Source organism: Felis catus, chromosome B1 (assembly GCF_018350175.1).
Source record: "Felis catus isolate Fca126 chromosome B1, F.catus_Fca126_mat1.0, whole genome shotgun sequence".
Lineage (NCBI taxonomy): Eukaryota > Metazoa > Chordata > Mammalia > Carnivora > Felidae > Felis > Felis catus.
Window position 1 is genome coordinate 198,850,371 of NC_058371.1, and position 15,323 is coordinate 198,865,693.

The following is a 15,323-nucleotide window of genomic DNA, read 5'->3' on the forward strand; positions in this document are numbered from 1 at the left end:
TACTCTCTAATGCAACAATCTTACTTGTGTGAATCTATCCCAAAGACACAGCAACAATATGAAACGGTTTGCACAAGGCCATTCATTGTAACAATTATGTAATTCAACTGTAGTACAGTCAAAGCCTGGAAACAATCCGAACGCCCATCGCTGTGGCACTGGCTGTATCACCTTGGGAGTGCTACGCCGACGTGGAAAGACATCACGAAAACGTGTGCAGGCACAGCTGTGGGGCAAAGCACACAAGAGGAAGAACTGTGCGCAGGAGAGAACGTCCTGCACCTGCTAAGATGCTGACAGAAAACCACAGCTCACCGCATACTTTGTGGTGAGGGACTCCATGTTTCTCCCTAAAATGAGGAGAAAGGCCAGGATACGGTAGACCTGAACACCAGTGGACAGAGAACAATTACAGACTTTGTGAGTTTCTGGTATGCAAACCCAGCAAAGACATTACAAGAAAGGAAAACTAGACAAACGCCTTCACAAACATAAATGTACATCTCCTTAACAAAATATAAGCGAACCGAATTTAATAATATACAAACACAACCATGCATCATGACCAAGGGGGGTTTACCCCAGGTATGCAAAGTTGGTTTCACATTTTTAAATCAATGTAATACACTACATTAGAAGAAAAGAAGAAAACCACAATATCATCTCATTAGATGCAGAAAGAGCATTTGAAAAATTCAAGATCCCTTCAAGATAAAAACCGTTCACAAACTAGGACTAGAAGGTGTGCAGGAAAAGGTTGACTCAGCAGGTTTGGGGTGTGCCAACTCTGCCCATTAGAAAGAAAGTGGCCCTGGACCAGTTCCTGGAAGAAAACCTCCATGCTCCTGGAATATCCTGCCTGATAAGCAGTGTTTTTGTATACCTGGAGCCTTGGACCACACCAGAGAGTTTATGCTAACCATGTGATCTCTGATGGGGGCCTCGGACCAGACTGTGCGGACCTGACCTCTGGAGGGACTGGAGACAGAGTAACGAAGGTCGGCTATTTGGGTGCTCCGTGCCTACATGACTGACTCCCAGTGAAAACCCCGCATGCCAAGGCTCTAGCGAGCTTCCCCGGTTGACAATACTCCGTACGTGTTGCCAGACATCACACATTTTCATTGCCGGGAGAATTAGGTGCGGTTTTCCGAGGACAACTGGAAGCTTCATCTAGGTTTCTCCGGGACTTTGTCTTACATGCCTGTTATTTAGCCTTGCTGCTTTTAATCTGTATGCTTTAACCATGAGTACAGCAGCATTTCTAGGAGTCCTCCTAGCAAATCACGGAACCAGAGGGGAGTCTTGGGAACGCGTGACAAAGAAGAGCATTTCCTTAACCTGATATAGAGCAGCTATATCAGAATATATCAGAATACCTACAGCTAGCATTGTACTAAATCCTTGCCCCTTACACAGACAAGGCAAGGATGGCCATTCTATTTTTTTTTTTTTTAAGTGTACTTGAGAGAGAGAAAGAACACGAGCAAAGTAGGGGCAGAGAGAGGGGGAGAGAGAATCCCAAGCAGGCGCCGTGCTGTCAGCACAGAGCCCGGTGTGGGGCTCGGTCTCATGAACAGTGAGATCATGACCTGAGCCAAAATCAAATCAGGAGTCAGATGCTGAACCGATGGAGCCCCCCAGGGGCTCCCCAGTTCTGACTACTTCTCTTCAACATGGTACCTTCTACTGGCTTGTATGCAAATGCTGAGTATGCAAATGCTGAGTATGCAAATGCTGAGCACACTGCACAGCATATGCGAAGAGCTGCACAAGCTGGCTGTTCCTACCACCCTTACTACCACCGCGACGGCTATCATGACCGCGTAGTAAGAAAAGGCAGAGTGGTTTCATAAAGAAAACGTCTTGTGCAATCCCAAGGCTACATGCACTTCTCCTTCTACCAAGGTGCAGACCAATGGGGACAGAAGAAACCAGCTGACACAATCCATCAACAGTTTTAAAACTCCGGGGGAGGGGCCACCCCTCTCTAGTCTGCGCAAGGGACCCAGTGCGGCCTCCGACTGCTGGCCCAGCCAGGGCTGGTCTTCCAGGTCGGTGTTGTGTGGGAAGTGCGGATGATTTAAGGAGGCCCGACAGACCGGCAGGGGAGAGGGTGGGGAGGGGGGTGGTAGCCGCATGTGTGAGCGATGGGCGGCCTTCTCCTCGGCGGTTTGCTCAGCAGCGCCAACCTGCCGCCCTTCTAAGACCCTCTAGGCCGACAGGCTCCACAAGTCCCCCCGGCGGTCAGAGACACGGTCCTTACCTCACTGTCTGGCTGACCGAGAAAGGTACATTTAGAAATGGGGTTTGGAGAGGAGAGGGAGCCTGAATTCTAGCCTGCCGCTTATTGGCAGTGTGACCATTTTCTCCCCAATCCTCTTTGAGTTCTGTTCATCTGCAAGACGGAGAAGACAGCGCCTTCTAAAAGTGTTCTCGCCAAGACTGGGACCATCCGCGAGGCCGTACCCAGCAGGGGAGGCCGGCACACAATCGATACTCTCCTGGCTACTCTTCTAAGTGCTGGACCTCAGTTGCCTTATCTGTAAAGTGGCTTTCAGTAGCTTTCGTTCCAACCCAAAGAAACAGATCTTCATCCTGGTTTTCCCCTCCTCACGTCTGTGACAATGAGAAACCTGGCTTCCAGAAGTAATATCGCAACTCAAAGCTGTTGCAAAGGCTAAATGAAACGGTAGATGAAAAAAGTACCATGTAAAATGTAAGTATTTTACAAATTCCTTCTACTGCCAACTCCGAGCGTAGAAATTACGAGGGGCTTTGCAGAGCAGTCACTTGGGCGCACTCTTGAGAGAGGAGTGATATTCTGCCAAGCACGTAAGGGCACAAGGGTATGGAGGCACAGGGAAGCCAGCAGTGGGACCTCTGGGTCAAGGACGGCCCTGCCCTCTGGAGAACTATTTGGCTATTTAATAAAGAATTCTTTTATACTCCCAGAAGCCGTGGGTGAGAGTTCCAGCTGCTGCACACACACCCCCGCCCCCAACACCTGTCACTTTTATTTTGGCTATTCTAATAAATGTGACATGGGATCTTGTAGGCTTGCATTTTGTCGCGAAACAATCACATGCACAAAAATCTTGAGTACAAAGAACGCTTTCTCCTGAACCATCAGACAGTAAATTGCCAACCTGATGCCCTTTTCCCTCTGAGTATTTCAGGATTCCCTGAAAACAAGAGCATTCTTTGATACAACCAGAATATAACCATCAAAAATTGGGAATTTCGCGTCGACACGTGACTTCCAGCCTTTCCCTGGACCCCATTCTAACTGGACTAGCTGTCTCGCGGACATCCTTTAGAACGAAATCACACAGTGCATCCAGTGGTCATTTTTTGTTAGGCTCCTCTGGTGTAAACAGTTCTTCAGTCTTTCCCTGAGTTTCATGACCTTGAGACACAATAACGTGCCAGCTATCCTCTCAGAAGCCCCTCAGCTTGCGTTTGTCTGCTGTTCCCCACAGTTGGAGACAGATTATGCATCTTTGGCATAAAAGAGTGACACTCGTCTACCTTCTCCCCAGGGCCTCCTAGCAGGTTGTCCCAGATTTCCCTCCGTCACTTGGTTAAGGTGGTGGCTGCCAGGCTTCCCCACTGCGGAAGTTACTCTTCCCCCTTTGTAAGTCTGAGTACTGGGGGAAGGAGTGCTTTGATGCGATGGAGTTATCAATGCCAAACCTTCAATGTACTCACTTACGGATTCCTATCTAGATGGATGCAAGATGTCCTATTTTATTCAGGTTATCTTCTGCTACTAGCATTGGTTTGATGCTCAAACTGTCTCAAATTTGGCCAGTCGAAGCCCCTTCAAACTGTCCTTTTCCCATGTTCCCATCATCCTCTGAGCCCTTCCCTGCTGCCTGCTATGACAAAGGTTCCAGGCTCATTTTATACTTTTCCCTCCTCTGGCCCCAGACGGAGCCATTTCTGCAAGGAGCTCTGGTTCCTGGAAGCTGAAATTGCTACTTAGAAGCCAGGATCTGAATGCTAAGTATGCTTATCGCTACTGGGGTGTCCCTGCTTCCAGGCCATTTGCACACCTACACATACATACTCACAACCATAGTTCCGCATCTATCTATGCAAACTGCAAACCATGAGTTCGCACTGGTACCTTCCATTCCAATCTAACACCACAGGGTTCATTCTGGTTTTAGCCCTTTCACTTCCCAGAATGTGCAAAACCGGCTTCCATCACCCTTATGTATTCACTTGTTTGACCAATCCTATTATATAACCAAGGGGTCACCTCCACTGCCACTCTTCCCCCGCAAGGGCGCACCCCCCCCCCCCCCCCACTCAGGCTCAGGACCTGACCTACCCTTCCGAGCTGTGGCCCCCACCGAGTTACACACCCACCTGACCCTGCCCCACCCCGGGGCTGCAGGACTGAATTGTTGAGGAAGAAGGGCTTAACTGACTTTTAGATAAAGGGCTCTGGGAATGTCTGTGATCCTTTGTGTGGAGAGTATGCTAATGTGCCAGTTTTCAATTTAAAATGAATAAAAGATTACAATGCAGTAGACAAAGCTGAGAGCCCTTTTTTTTTTTTTTTTTAACAGTGATAAAAACAGATCTCATTATACACAGAATGTCTCTTGCAATCCTCAGGGAAATTACAGATTAACTAGTTGAAGGCACTTTGAAAAAAGCAATTTTTAAAAAGTCATCGGAATGATCAGTTTATACCCCATGACTTATTTAAATTGATTTCTCTAACTGAAGGCTGCTCATTTCCTAACTGCAATCAACACAGTTTCCACCTGGCCAACATCTGTTTCCAAATCCCTTATTTGAAAATCTTGGGATTCTATTTAAAATCTGAGAAAAACAGGGGTGCCTGGGTAGCTTAGTCATTTGAGCATCCAACTCTTGATTTCAGCTCAGGTCATGATGATGGAGCCCCACGCATGCTGGGCCTATGTGACATATTTCCATTCATTCATTTTCTTTCCCTCTCTCTCTCTCTCTCTCTCTCTCTCTCTCGCCCCCTTCCCTCCCTCCCTCCCCCTGCAGCCTCACTCTTTCTCAAAAAACAAAAACAAAAAAAATTTTGAGAAGAGCAGAAAGAGGGAGAGAAACAGATTTTTCAGTTTTGAAACAAGAAAACGTGTGGAACAACTTCTTGCCCTTATACAAAAGTTAGAGAAAAGTGATCCATGTTCCAGAGTTAAGTATGGCTCTTACACTTCTTTTCTGCCCCCAACAAAGGCTCTAGGTAGAAAAAAGATATTTTCAGTATCGTTCCATCATTTCAAAAGTGACTTTCAGACGAAGGTATCTCCTCTGGCACAGGCACCGTGCGCTCCCACAGCAGGAGAACCTCACGCCACCTTGAGCAAGTCATCTCCACACCCACACAGGTATCTACTGGGCACCAAGCCAGGGCCGCACAAAGGGGGCTCCGCAGACCAGCACCAGGCTACCGACTGTTTGCTACTGGTCTGCTGCAAGACGAGGATAAAAACACAGAGTAAACATACAGACATTTACGGCGATCTGACGTTGCCCCTTCATCAGAAACACACCCTGCTCATCAGTTCAGCTCAAACTATGGTGGCAGGGTCGCCTGCGCCCCAAGCTGTGAACCCGACCTGCGCGGTGGAATACACCTCCATCCACGATGGATGGCAAAGAACAAACAACAAAAAAGCGGTCCTTCACCTCAGAAAGCCTGTTGTAAGCCAGGGGTCGGCACGCTTTTTCTGTAAAGGGCCAGATGGTAAATATTTCCGGCTTTGTGGAACATCCATGATCTCTATCTCGTATTTGTTTTTTTCCTTTTGCTGTACAGTTGCCAGGGGAATGGAAGAAAAAAGTCACATTTAACAAGGGTGCTACCCTTCTAAGAAAACAGTCATAGACAGGGAACTGCAGAAAGGTCAGCTGAGACTACTTCTGGCTACGTGAGCAAACATCTCATCCAAGTAAGTGCCCTTTGATAGGAGAGATTAGTGTGCCATCACCTTGTCTGAAAAAAATACCAGCATAGAGTATCTTTTATCCTGTACTATGACAGATTGAAAACAAGCAGTTCCTTAACTAATAAATAGGCTTTACTTTTGCCTAGAACGAAAGAAACATGATAGTAACAACACTGCCATAAAACATGAGCCCTTGGGTTTTTCGAATCCGTTTTATGAGAGTGATTTTTTATCAATAACCATCACCAATCAAAACAAAATAATACAAAAGCAAAGTTCCCACAGATCCGACTTGACGATAAAAACCCTCACAGGCAACTTATCTTCAGGCACCCTGTCACTCTTTCACTCGAGAGCCCTCAGCGAGTGGCCTCCCCAGGCCAGGCCAGGCATGGTGCCACGTAATGGGCTCGGGTGTTGCGACGGCAGCCCTCCGAGAGCGTGTGGGTGACGCGGGCCATGACGGTGAGCAGGGGACCCACACAGAAAGGAGCCACCAGCACGGCCTGCGGGAGCCAGGGAGTCTCTGGAGAGCAAGCAGCACCCTAACTGGGGCTGGAAGGATAAATCAGTTTGCTCGCCACAGGAGGGAAGGGAGGAGGGACAGAAGACGTAGGGTTCCGTGAAAGGCGTTCTGGGCAGAGAAGTCAGCGAGCATTAAGGCACGAGGGCTTCAAAGCACAAGGCCTCTTCAGAACACAGACGGAGTCACGTGTGGTCAGAGCAGAGATCCACAGGGACCGACCAAGAGGCAAAGGCCGCTGTCCAATCACGAGCCTTGAATGCCATGCTACGAACCTCTGCTTTGGTAAGACATGGGGAGCAAGAGAGTGGTAAAATTTCATGTATGTTTTGGGCAATGTCTTCTGGGACAAGGTGAGGAAAGAACTGGAAGGAGGCTGGACTACACTGTGAGGGTCACACAGTTATTTCCCTCAAGGTCTTTTGCTCAGAGTAACTGGCACAGGGCAGCTATTCGGCAGGAGACGAGGCTGTACTTGACTTGTGGAAATGAGAACAACTCCCATCTGACTGACGTTAATTGGTCAAAACCTCCGCTGAGAACCAAGAACTGAGGCGGCGGCAGCAAAAGCCCGTTCTCACTTGACCCGGGGTGCCTGCTGAGTCTCAAGTGCCGGGGTCCGCTTGGCTGGGGAAGCAGAAACGGGCGCCTCTCCGGCTGGTGGCTGGGAGGCAGAGTGACCGCCACCCCGTGTGGACGGTAAGTCACACGCGGCCAGAGCCCACTCTTCTTCTTCAGGGCCGGCTCTGGGCACCCCTCCTCCCACACCCCTGCCCAAGCCTGGACTGCCTGCCTTCTCTGTCGTCCCTTTCTGGGATCCAACGCAAAGCCTGCTGAGAAATCTGCCACGTTGCCCCGGTGTTCAAACCTTGCTGCGGCTGTGGGGGGCGGGGCAAGTCACCCAGATTCCCCGGGCCTCAATTTCCTCTACAAAACCAGATGCTCATACTTAATATTAACAGGGAGGATCAAATGTCGGGGATCGGATGAAATAAGCTGACACACTGGTAAACACGCGGTAAACGCTTCACCGGAGGTAACAGTCCAGACGAACACATGCGAACGCTTGCCCTACATACGCCGATGCATTTTGTTCTCACAACCCACCGATGTAGGTATTTTGAATTTCTCCAATTCACGAGTGAGGAAACGAAGGCGTAGAGAAGTCAAGCAATCATCCCAGAGTCACACAGCTGGTAAGTGGCAGAGCGGGGACAAGAACACAGGCTGTCTGGCGTAGAGTCTGAGCTCTAAGGCACGATGCTGTGCTACTCGATGGCACCGTTTTCCCTTCTGAACTTGCTAATTAGTTATGAGACATCCTGATGAAACTGGCTACCTTTTCATGTTTCCATAGCAACCAGCCTGAGTCGTAGCTCCTTGAGGGCAGTCTCTCTCTCTCTCTCTCTCTCTCTCTCTCTCTCTCTCTCTCTCTCTCTCTCTCTCTCTCCCCCCTTGCCTCTCCTCATTGCCTTGTGTAATAAACAAGTAATTATTTGCCGACAGGTAACACATTAACGTATCCACTTAGTATCCCCTGCAAATGCTTCCACTCGTTGGCATTTACAATTTCAAATGAGTCTCACCAGCGTGGGGACAAGTATCCGTGCAGGCCCGAGACTGCTCTGTGGAAAGACCTGTGCACAGGCTCAGCCCTGGGCTGGTGTCTGGGAACTGGGACTTCGGGAGGGTTCCCGCAACCCTAACTGCTAAGAGTGGCTCCCTGTGCTTGAACCGTTGTGCAAACAGTGTGGTTCATGCGGAACACGGGCTTTCCTTCTGGGAGTCTGGAATTTTGGTAAGTGCCAAGCAGAAGGCGCCTTTGTGAGCAGCCCCCCAGTAAAATCCCTGGGCCAGTGAGCTTCTAATAAGCTTCCCCAGTGGCCAGTTCACACAAGTGGTCACAAGTCACATCCTGGGTGACTCCACTGGAGGGGACCCTTAGAAGCCCGCTCCTGGCTTCCTCTGCACCTCGCCTGGGGGCCCTTTCCCTTCGCCGTCTGCTCCGTGCCCTCTCACCGCAGATGATCTCGGCCCTGAGTCCCACAGGCCCTGCTAGTGCAGCACCAAACCGGGGCTGGCGCTGGGGGTCTCAACACAATCGGAATTAAGAAAAGCTGCCGCCCAATAGTACGTACTGTTACCTTCTGAAAGAACACCCTCCAGTCTTCTCCAGACCAGTTCAGAAGTGGTCAAGAGTTGAAGCCCGGACCTTCGCTCCTCGCTCATTTAAGAACCCTGTCTCAGGCTGGGCAGCTGGAGGGGAAGCAGTCTTGAGTCCCTGTGCCCCACAAGCCGGCACGTGCTCCTCCAGGGAGGACAGCTCGGGGGACAGACACGTGCCACGGGAGATACCGAAGCGTGGCTCTGCTGCTTCCTGGCTGTGTGGCCTTGGGCAAGTCATTTAATCTGCTGGGGCTCTAATGTCCTCACCTGCCAAAGAGGGTTCGTGACAGCGCCCGGCACCGAGCAGGTGCCCTGTTAGAAGGGAGGTGCGTGCCGCGGGTGAGCTGGGGGGGGGGGTGGGCCTCACTGGCTGCTGCGCCCCAGCTCCGGCCTCAGGAAAACACTCTGAGAGACCACGAGGAGCGGCACAGGGGAGGCGGTGGGGAAGGGGGGGGGCGCAAAGAGAAAGAGGTGAGATGGCTAACACCGTGCCAGCCTCACAGGGTTATCTACACAGGATGGGCGTGCGTGTGAATTCTGAACCACACAGCCTGGGCTCGAACCGCAGAGCTGCTACCTCCTGAGTTCCCCATAGCCGCCCCACAGCAGCCGCCCCGTCCGGAAATCGGGGATAACAACAGTACCTGCCCCGTAGGGCAGCTGCGAGCTCGCGACGAATCTGGTACCGTGCCCAGCAGTCAGGGCTCAGTAAGGCCTGGCTATGGCATTTTCCGAAGACACCCGAGCTCCGTACATTGTAAAGTATGAAGACTCCACAAACGTCCGTTGTCGTTATTACTATTATTAATTACGGAACACCAACAGAGACAATACTTACAGTCTCTTCTTATCCACCACTCGCTTAACTCGGATGGCTCTTTGTTCTGAGTAAAGTTTACAAACTCCTGTTGTAGGGAAAACACCAGAACAGAGACCATTTAAAACCGCTTGTCAGGCAAGGGTGTCACGAAACATAATGAGACACTATGGTCTTCAGCTAGCAAAGCTACATCTTGCATCACGTCTATCGTGCAATGCCACATTTGACCCTTAAGATAAAATGAAATACTTTTCGGGGCGCCTGGGTGGCGCAGTCGGTTGAGCGTCCGACTTCAGCCAGGTCACGATCTCGCGGTCCAGGAGTTCGAGCCCCGCGTTGGGCTCTGGGCTGATGGCTCGGAGCCTGGAGCCTGTTTCCGATTCTGTGTCTCCCTCTCTCTCTGCCCCTCCCCCGTTCATGCTCTGTCTCTCTCTGTCCCAAAAATAAATAAACGTTGAAAAAAAAATTAAAAAAAAAAAAAGAAATACTTTTCAAGTAATCTTCAATGAAATCCAGAACGGCACTCCTGTGCTCCTTCACTTGCTGGGAGTGTATCTCCTTGTGGGCTGGAACAGAAAAGGACAACAGTCAGGTCTCCGTATTCAATTACACCGAAGAACAATTCATCAGCTTCCTTAGAACAGTTTCTCTATTGAAAGTATTTTTAAAAATACGGCTATAAAACAAGCCTTCTGTCAAGTGCCATTCCACTTGTACTGGGCTTCGCACGAGCAAAAGATTAAACCTGCAGAAAAACTACAGTCAAAGAATTTATGGTTTATTACAGCACGCAGGGCTCGTACTCGATGTGGCTCACTTCTGGAGAGCTGACCCCGTTTGTACTGACAGCATCCAAGGCTCAAGCTGACCTTCAAGGAACACGTTTAAATCAAACTCAAACCACACACCAGCCGGCCGGTCGGTGCTGTTTTCCGGCTTGGAATGCTCCGTCCTCCCCCTCCGCCGTTCACGTTCCAAGCGCCCCTCAGACCTGGAGGCCTTCTCAAGGAAACCTTCCTGGACTGTCTTAGCCACAAGGATGCCCGGCTTCTGCAACTATCACGTTGTCTTCGAGTCCATGCCATCCGTTGTGGCAGGACAGCTCCCACTCACTGGGAGACCGGGTGCCTGCGGCGGGCAGGCCCTCTGGCAGCACTCAGCACATATTACTGCTAATCCCAAAGGCAATTTGGAGCTCTGTTGTACACACAAAGAAACTGCCACGGTTCAGTCAACAAGAAGCCCAAGCTCACACGGTTTGGTACCTAATTGCTGATTTTATTCACAATCATGTATTTTCTAGGTGATTTCAATGAATGTACAGGCCCTTAGGGGGACAGGACATGAATCACGTTTTTATTATACGGCTGCGTAACCGGAGATTCCCCTGAGCGATTCAGCGGATCCGTGAGACTGCACACAAAATTTTGGGTGTACGTGTATTTCTCGGGCAAGAATGCCCATAGCTGTCGTCAGACTCCAATGGCCCTTCAGGGCTGTGATGGAAGCTTCCCAGGTAGAAGTCAGTGTCAAGAACACAGCAGCCATCTGCCCACTCTGAACTTTGGGCTATTTCACGCAATCTGTATCCGTCTAAGCACGCTACGAAAGAATCCAGGAGGATATACGATTTGGGAAGCTATCTCACTGCCTCGATAAAAGTGAAACATCAGTGGAAGCAAGTGACTGATAACCCAAGGGCCAACTACGGCTCTAAGCATGGGCTGAATTCAACTGAATTCTCGTAACAACCCAAAGAGATACGCCCTGGCACTGTCTCCATTTTATAGACGAAGAAACTGAGGCCTAAGGCGGTTAAGTGACTTGCCAAAGCCGTCTGGGCAGAATGTGGTGGGGCTGGGGTGGGCACATCAGCCCCCCCTGGCTCCACAGCCCTCCTCTTCGGCGCAACAGTTGGATCCCAAAGTCCAATACTACAGCTAGAGTGCGGAGATGACCCTCTTCCTTCCTCGTCCACGTGCCTCGACCACGGCCCCCTGAACGCCACACACAACACAGGCACGCACACACACCATCCGTCCGCTGTGCCCCGGCACCCTTACGAAATGTTTGGTTGTGCCTGGAGAGGTCCTTGCTACCCCCTCCCCGACCCGCGTAACCCGAACCACGGCCTCTTCCCTACTTTTAACGGCTTAGGTTAACACGCTGATCAAGAAAAGAAGAATTTTAAAGTCCCGAAACCTACACTTGAGCAGGGACACAAGACAGAGCGTCAGCTGGCTGTGCGCACGAGCCTCGTCCGATCAGTCGCGCTGGCGGCTCAGAGCACCTCACCTTGTGTTCGCAGTTGCTGAATCGCTTCAGAGCAGGTCCTCATGAACGTCTGAGCGTCCTGGTCTATCTGGTCTCGCTCTGTGTCTGTCATCCTCCCGTACTCAGACATGATGTGGCTAAAAAGAGAAAAAAAAAAAGGTGGGAGGGGAGACAAAATGTTAGAGCAGCAGCAAATGACCGCCACTGCTGTGTGGACGGGGCGGGAAGGGAAGAGAGAGCTTCCCTGCGGACGTGACGTTTACGCTGAGACCGGAGGTGGGGAAGAGGAACCGACCAGGCTGTGAGGTGGGAGAAACAGGGGCTAAACAGCGGAGCCAACACCGGCGAAGGCCGCTAGGTAGGCAGAGCTTCCTGCAGAGACCCACCTGCGGCCGCCAGTCCGGCCAGGGCGAGGCGAGCAGGCCTTGGCAGGCATGCGGGCTCTCGCTTTAAGAACAGGGGCAGCTACTGAAGGCTTTCCCGAAACACGAGGGCAGAAGTCGACGAACGTCAGGAGGCCTGTGCCGTGGAGGCCCTGCGGGTGCGTGTGAAAAGCTGTCAGGCTGCCGTCTTTCCACACACCGCCTCGGAAACTCACAATTAAAGGGCTTTCAGACCATTTCATTTCCCCCTGATACTAAGTTAAAAACCTCAAACGTGACTGAGCTGGCGAGGGCGCTCGCCTGAGATAACGCAGCGCCGTGAAACTCAAAGCGTTGTAATTCTAGTACCTCGCTCGTCTTCCTAAGAGCCGGGCAGGGGTGGCAGCATTATTATTAACACTCGAATGAAACACTCGAGACATTACCACTGAATTTAGGGTCACAAAATATCAGGTCAAAAGGGACCTCGGATAATGTGCAGACTCAGTTCATTCCGTCCCCATCCGCTAGCCCTGCCAGCCACTCATCCTCACCGGGGATAAAACACCAAGTCCCGATCGGCCCGGCCTGACGTGTGACCTACTTCCTGACACTCACCCTCCTGCCCTGCACCGCGCCTGCACCGGCTGCTTCGTTGCCCCCGATCAACCACACGCGCCCCTGACCCTGCGCGGCCTGCCACTTCCGCATCCGGCGGGTGGTCTTCCCGCAGCCGTGCACGCGCCTCCTCCGCTTTCGGATCTCTGATCACAGCCGGCTTCCGTGACCACCCCCTGGCTCGCCCTGGGCACCGGCCCCTGTCACCGCTTCTCAGTGCCTGTGCTGGGGATTACGCTGCTGTCTCTGAGCTCCAGAGTCACCTTCTGCTCCGCTTTGTGACACAGGCTGGGACACTCCGGACCGCACTGCTCCTCCCCTGCCATCTCCTCCTCACCGGCTTCCTTGGCCTCACGCGCTTACTTCTCCCCGAAGCAGTGACGTCTCTCTCCTCCCAGGAGAACGTCAACTTCACGAAAGCGGGGATTTCATCTTTTTCCTTTCTGTTTCCCCAAGACCTAAAACGGTGTCCCGCACACGGTAGCTGAACAGGTAGTTTTGCGCCAGACTCTACTCTCAACGCCTTACGCGTATTTCGTTTACTTATTTGATCCTCGCGATTCATCCATTCATTCACTTTTATACTAAACCATATAGGCTGGCACTGCCGCAGGGGTCAGGGGTCCAAAGCTGAACAAGGCTTATTTCTGATCCCCGCACAGGGCAGGCACCAGGCCACAGGTACCTGGGGAGGAGGAAGGGGCACGAGAAACTGCACTGGATGGTGTCGGTCTGCAAGTGGACAGTGGGGCCCAAGGCGGGAGAGGTCAGTTTGCGCAGGGCGGTGCCAGGCGGGCACGGCGGGGGACACTCCCACAGGGGACGGCGAAAAAAGACCTGCTACAAATCCCCAGCCCGCGGGTCAGTGCCCGGATCACCACACGACAGACGGTCTACGCGAGGCTAATCTGAGTGTGGAAGGGAAAACAGGAGTACACCGGGCGGTCCCCACAAACTGAGCGTCCACGCTATGGGGCTCTCGGGGCCTCGAGTCGCTGCAGGGACACGTGCACGGTCGGTGTCTCCACAGTGAACGTAGAGCAATGTCGACACTATTTCTCAAAGGAACACGGACAGTGTTTCGATAAATACACGTTCACTTACAACTGTGCTGAACCTGCAACAGCTACTTCTCCAGCATCAATAGGTTTCCCCCCAAACACAACGACCACACAAATACTCCATCCACTGTCAGCTGCAGAGGAGCCCTTGGGATACAGAGGTTGGGGCCTGCTGGTGCAGTCACGGGAGGATGTGGGTTTTTTTTTTTTATTCTAGAGAAAGAGTGAGCACACAAGCAGGGGACAGGGTGCAGAGAGAGAGAGAGAGAGAGAGAGAGAGAGAGAGAGAGAGAGAGAATCTTAAGCAGGCTCCATGGTCAGCACAGAGCCTGACGTGGGGCTCAATCCCACGACTCGGGGATCACGACCTGAGCCAAGATCAGGAATTAGATCCTCAACCGGCTGAGCCACCCAGGTGCCCAAGGAGGATGTTAAACAGAGGAATCTGCACTTTGTGCGGGGCCCTCTGCGGTGGCTGGCCTGGAGGCAGATGAGAGCAGAACCGGGTGGCCTGGTCATGGCTATGGGAAGACATGAAGAGACCCCGGGCTGAGGCCACGTTGGTGGGGAGGAGGCACAGCAGGTCCTAGAAAGACCGAACAGGCTGAGGACTGACTGGACGTGCAGGGATGTGGCCAAGCCCAGGGCGCCCAGCGCAGCAGGCATGGTGGTGGGGTGGGGGGGAAGACAGATGTTTAGGCGGCATGCGGACCTGAGGACATGACAGGTGAGGACACAGAGCCAACGCGGAAGAAAGTTCAAACTCCTATTTCTCTGCGATAATTTAAAAAGAGCACCAGCTACATAATGGCCATTTGAAACATGTCCGTCAAAAGTGATGAAGGCTTGCTGGTGCCACATTAAGTATCACAGTAACAAAATTATTACTATTTTGAAAAGGTTAACTATCTGGCAAATAAATTCCAAAAAATATATATTCTCATAGGACACGTATATGGAAATTCATCAAACTTTAATTTTATTTACTTCCTTTACGAGGTACAGCGGGGTAATTTCATTACAGACCTCAATTTACCGAAATATTAGATTCAATGAAAGGAAACCATGTTAGGTATATAGGTCTGGACTAGTCAATTTACTTCAGGGGGAAAGGAGGAAGAAACTGGGAAGTTTATTTACAGGTTTAGAAATCTAAAAGAATATATGTATTTTTTAAAATTATTTGCTTGATCTGTATGTTAAAAAGGGGCAAGTTCAAAATCACAGAATACCGCTGGCACTCTGCCCATTACTTTAATATGCAGTTAAATGCTTCCTGAAGGTAAGGAAGAGAGAGAAGAGTGTAAATGATTTTCTACTCTGTTTCAAAGGTTACTGGAAAGGTACGGACAAACGTTAAAGGCTACAGTCTTATTTTTGCTATAAATATTACACAGGGGCAAGTACAGAACCCTGTCCACAGTATACGCCCAACAGACGGCACGGAATTACCCCGTTAACGTCTGGGCTTCAGATGTGAACACAGACCCTGCTCTCAGTAAACTACATCATGATGGGCAACATCCACGGGCTCACATATATGCTCGCACATCACAA

The 15,323-nt window shown here is 51.0% G+C and overlaps 1 protein-coding gene across 11 annotated transcripts in view; it reads right to left on the bottom strand.

Annotated features, from left to right (window-relative positions):
- The window catches only part of STX18 (syntaxin 18), a 131,429-nt gene that overhangs the window by 36,989 nt on the left and 79,117 nt on the right, over positions 1-15,323 (bottom strand). For 10 of the 11 annotated variants that reach the window (XM_045056595.1, XM_045056594.1, XM_003985508.6 and 7 more), the window contains 3 exons: positions 11,747-11,862; positions 9,940-10,017; positions 9,470-9,536 (listed from right to left, as the gene is read on the bottom strand). In XM_045056595.1, coding sequence (XP_044912530.1) covers positions 9,470-9,536; positions 9,940-10,017; positions 11,747-11,855 — 254 coding nt within the window. In that variant the 5' untranslated portion in view covers positions 11,856-11,862. Of the gene's footprint in view, positions 1-9,469; positions 9,537-9,939; positions 10,018-11,746; positions 11,863-12,111; positions 12,642-15,323 lie in introns of those variants that run through there. The other variant, XR_006597243.1, reaches the window with a different exon arrangement.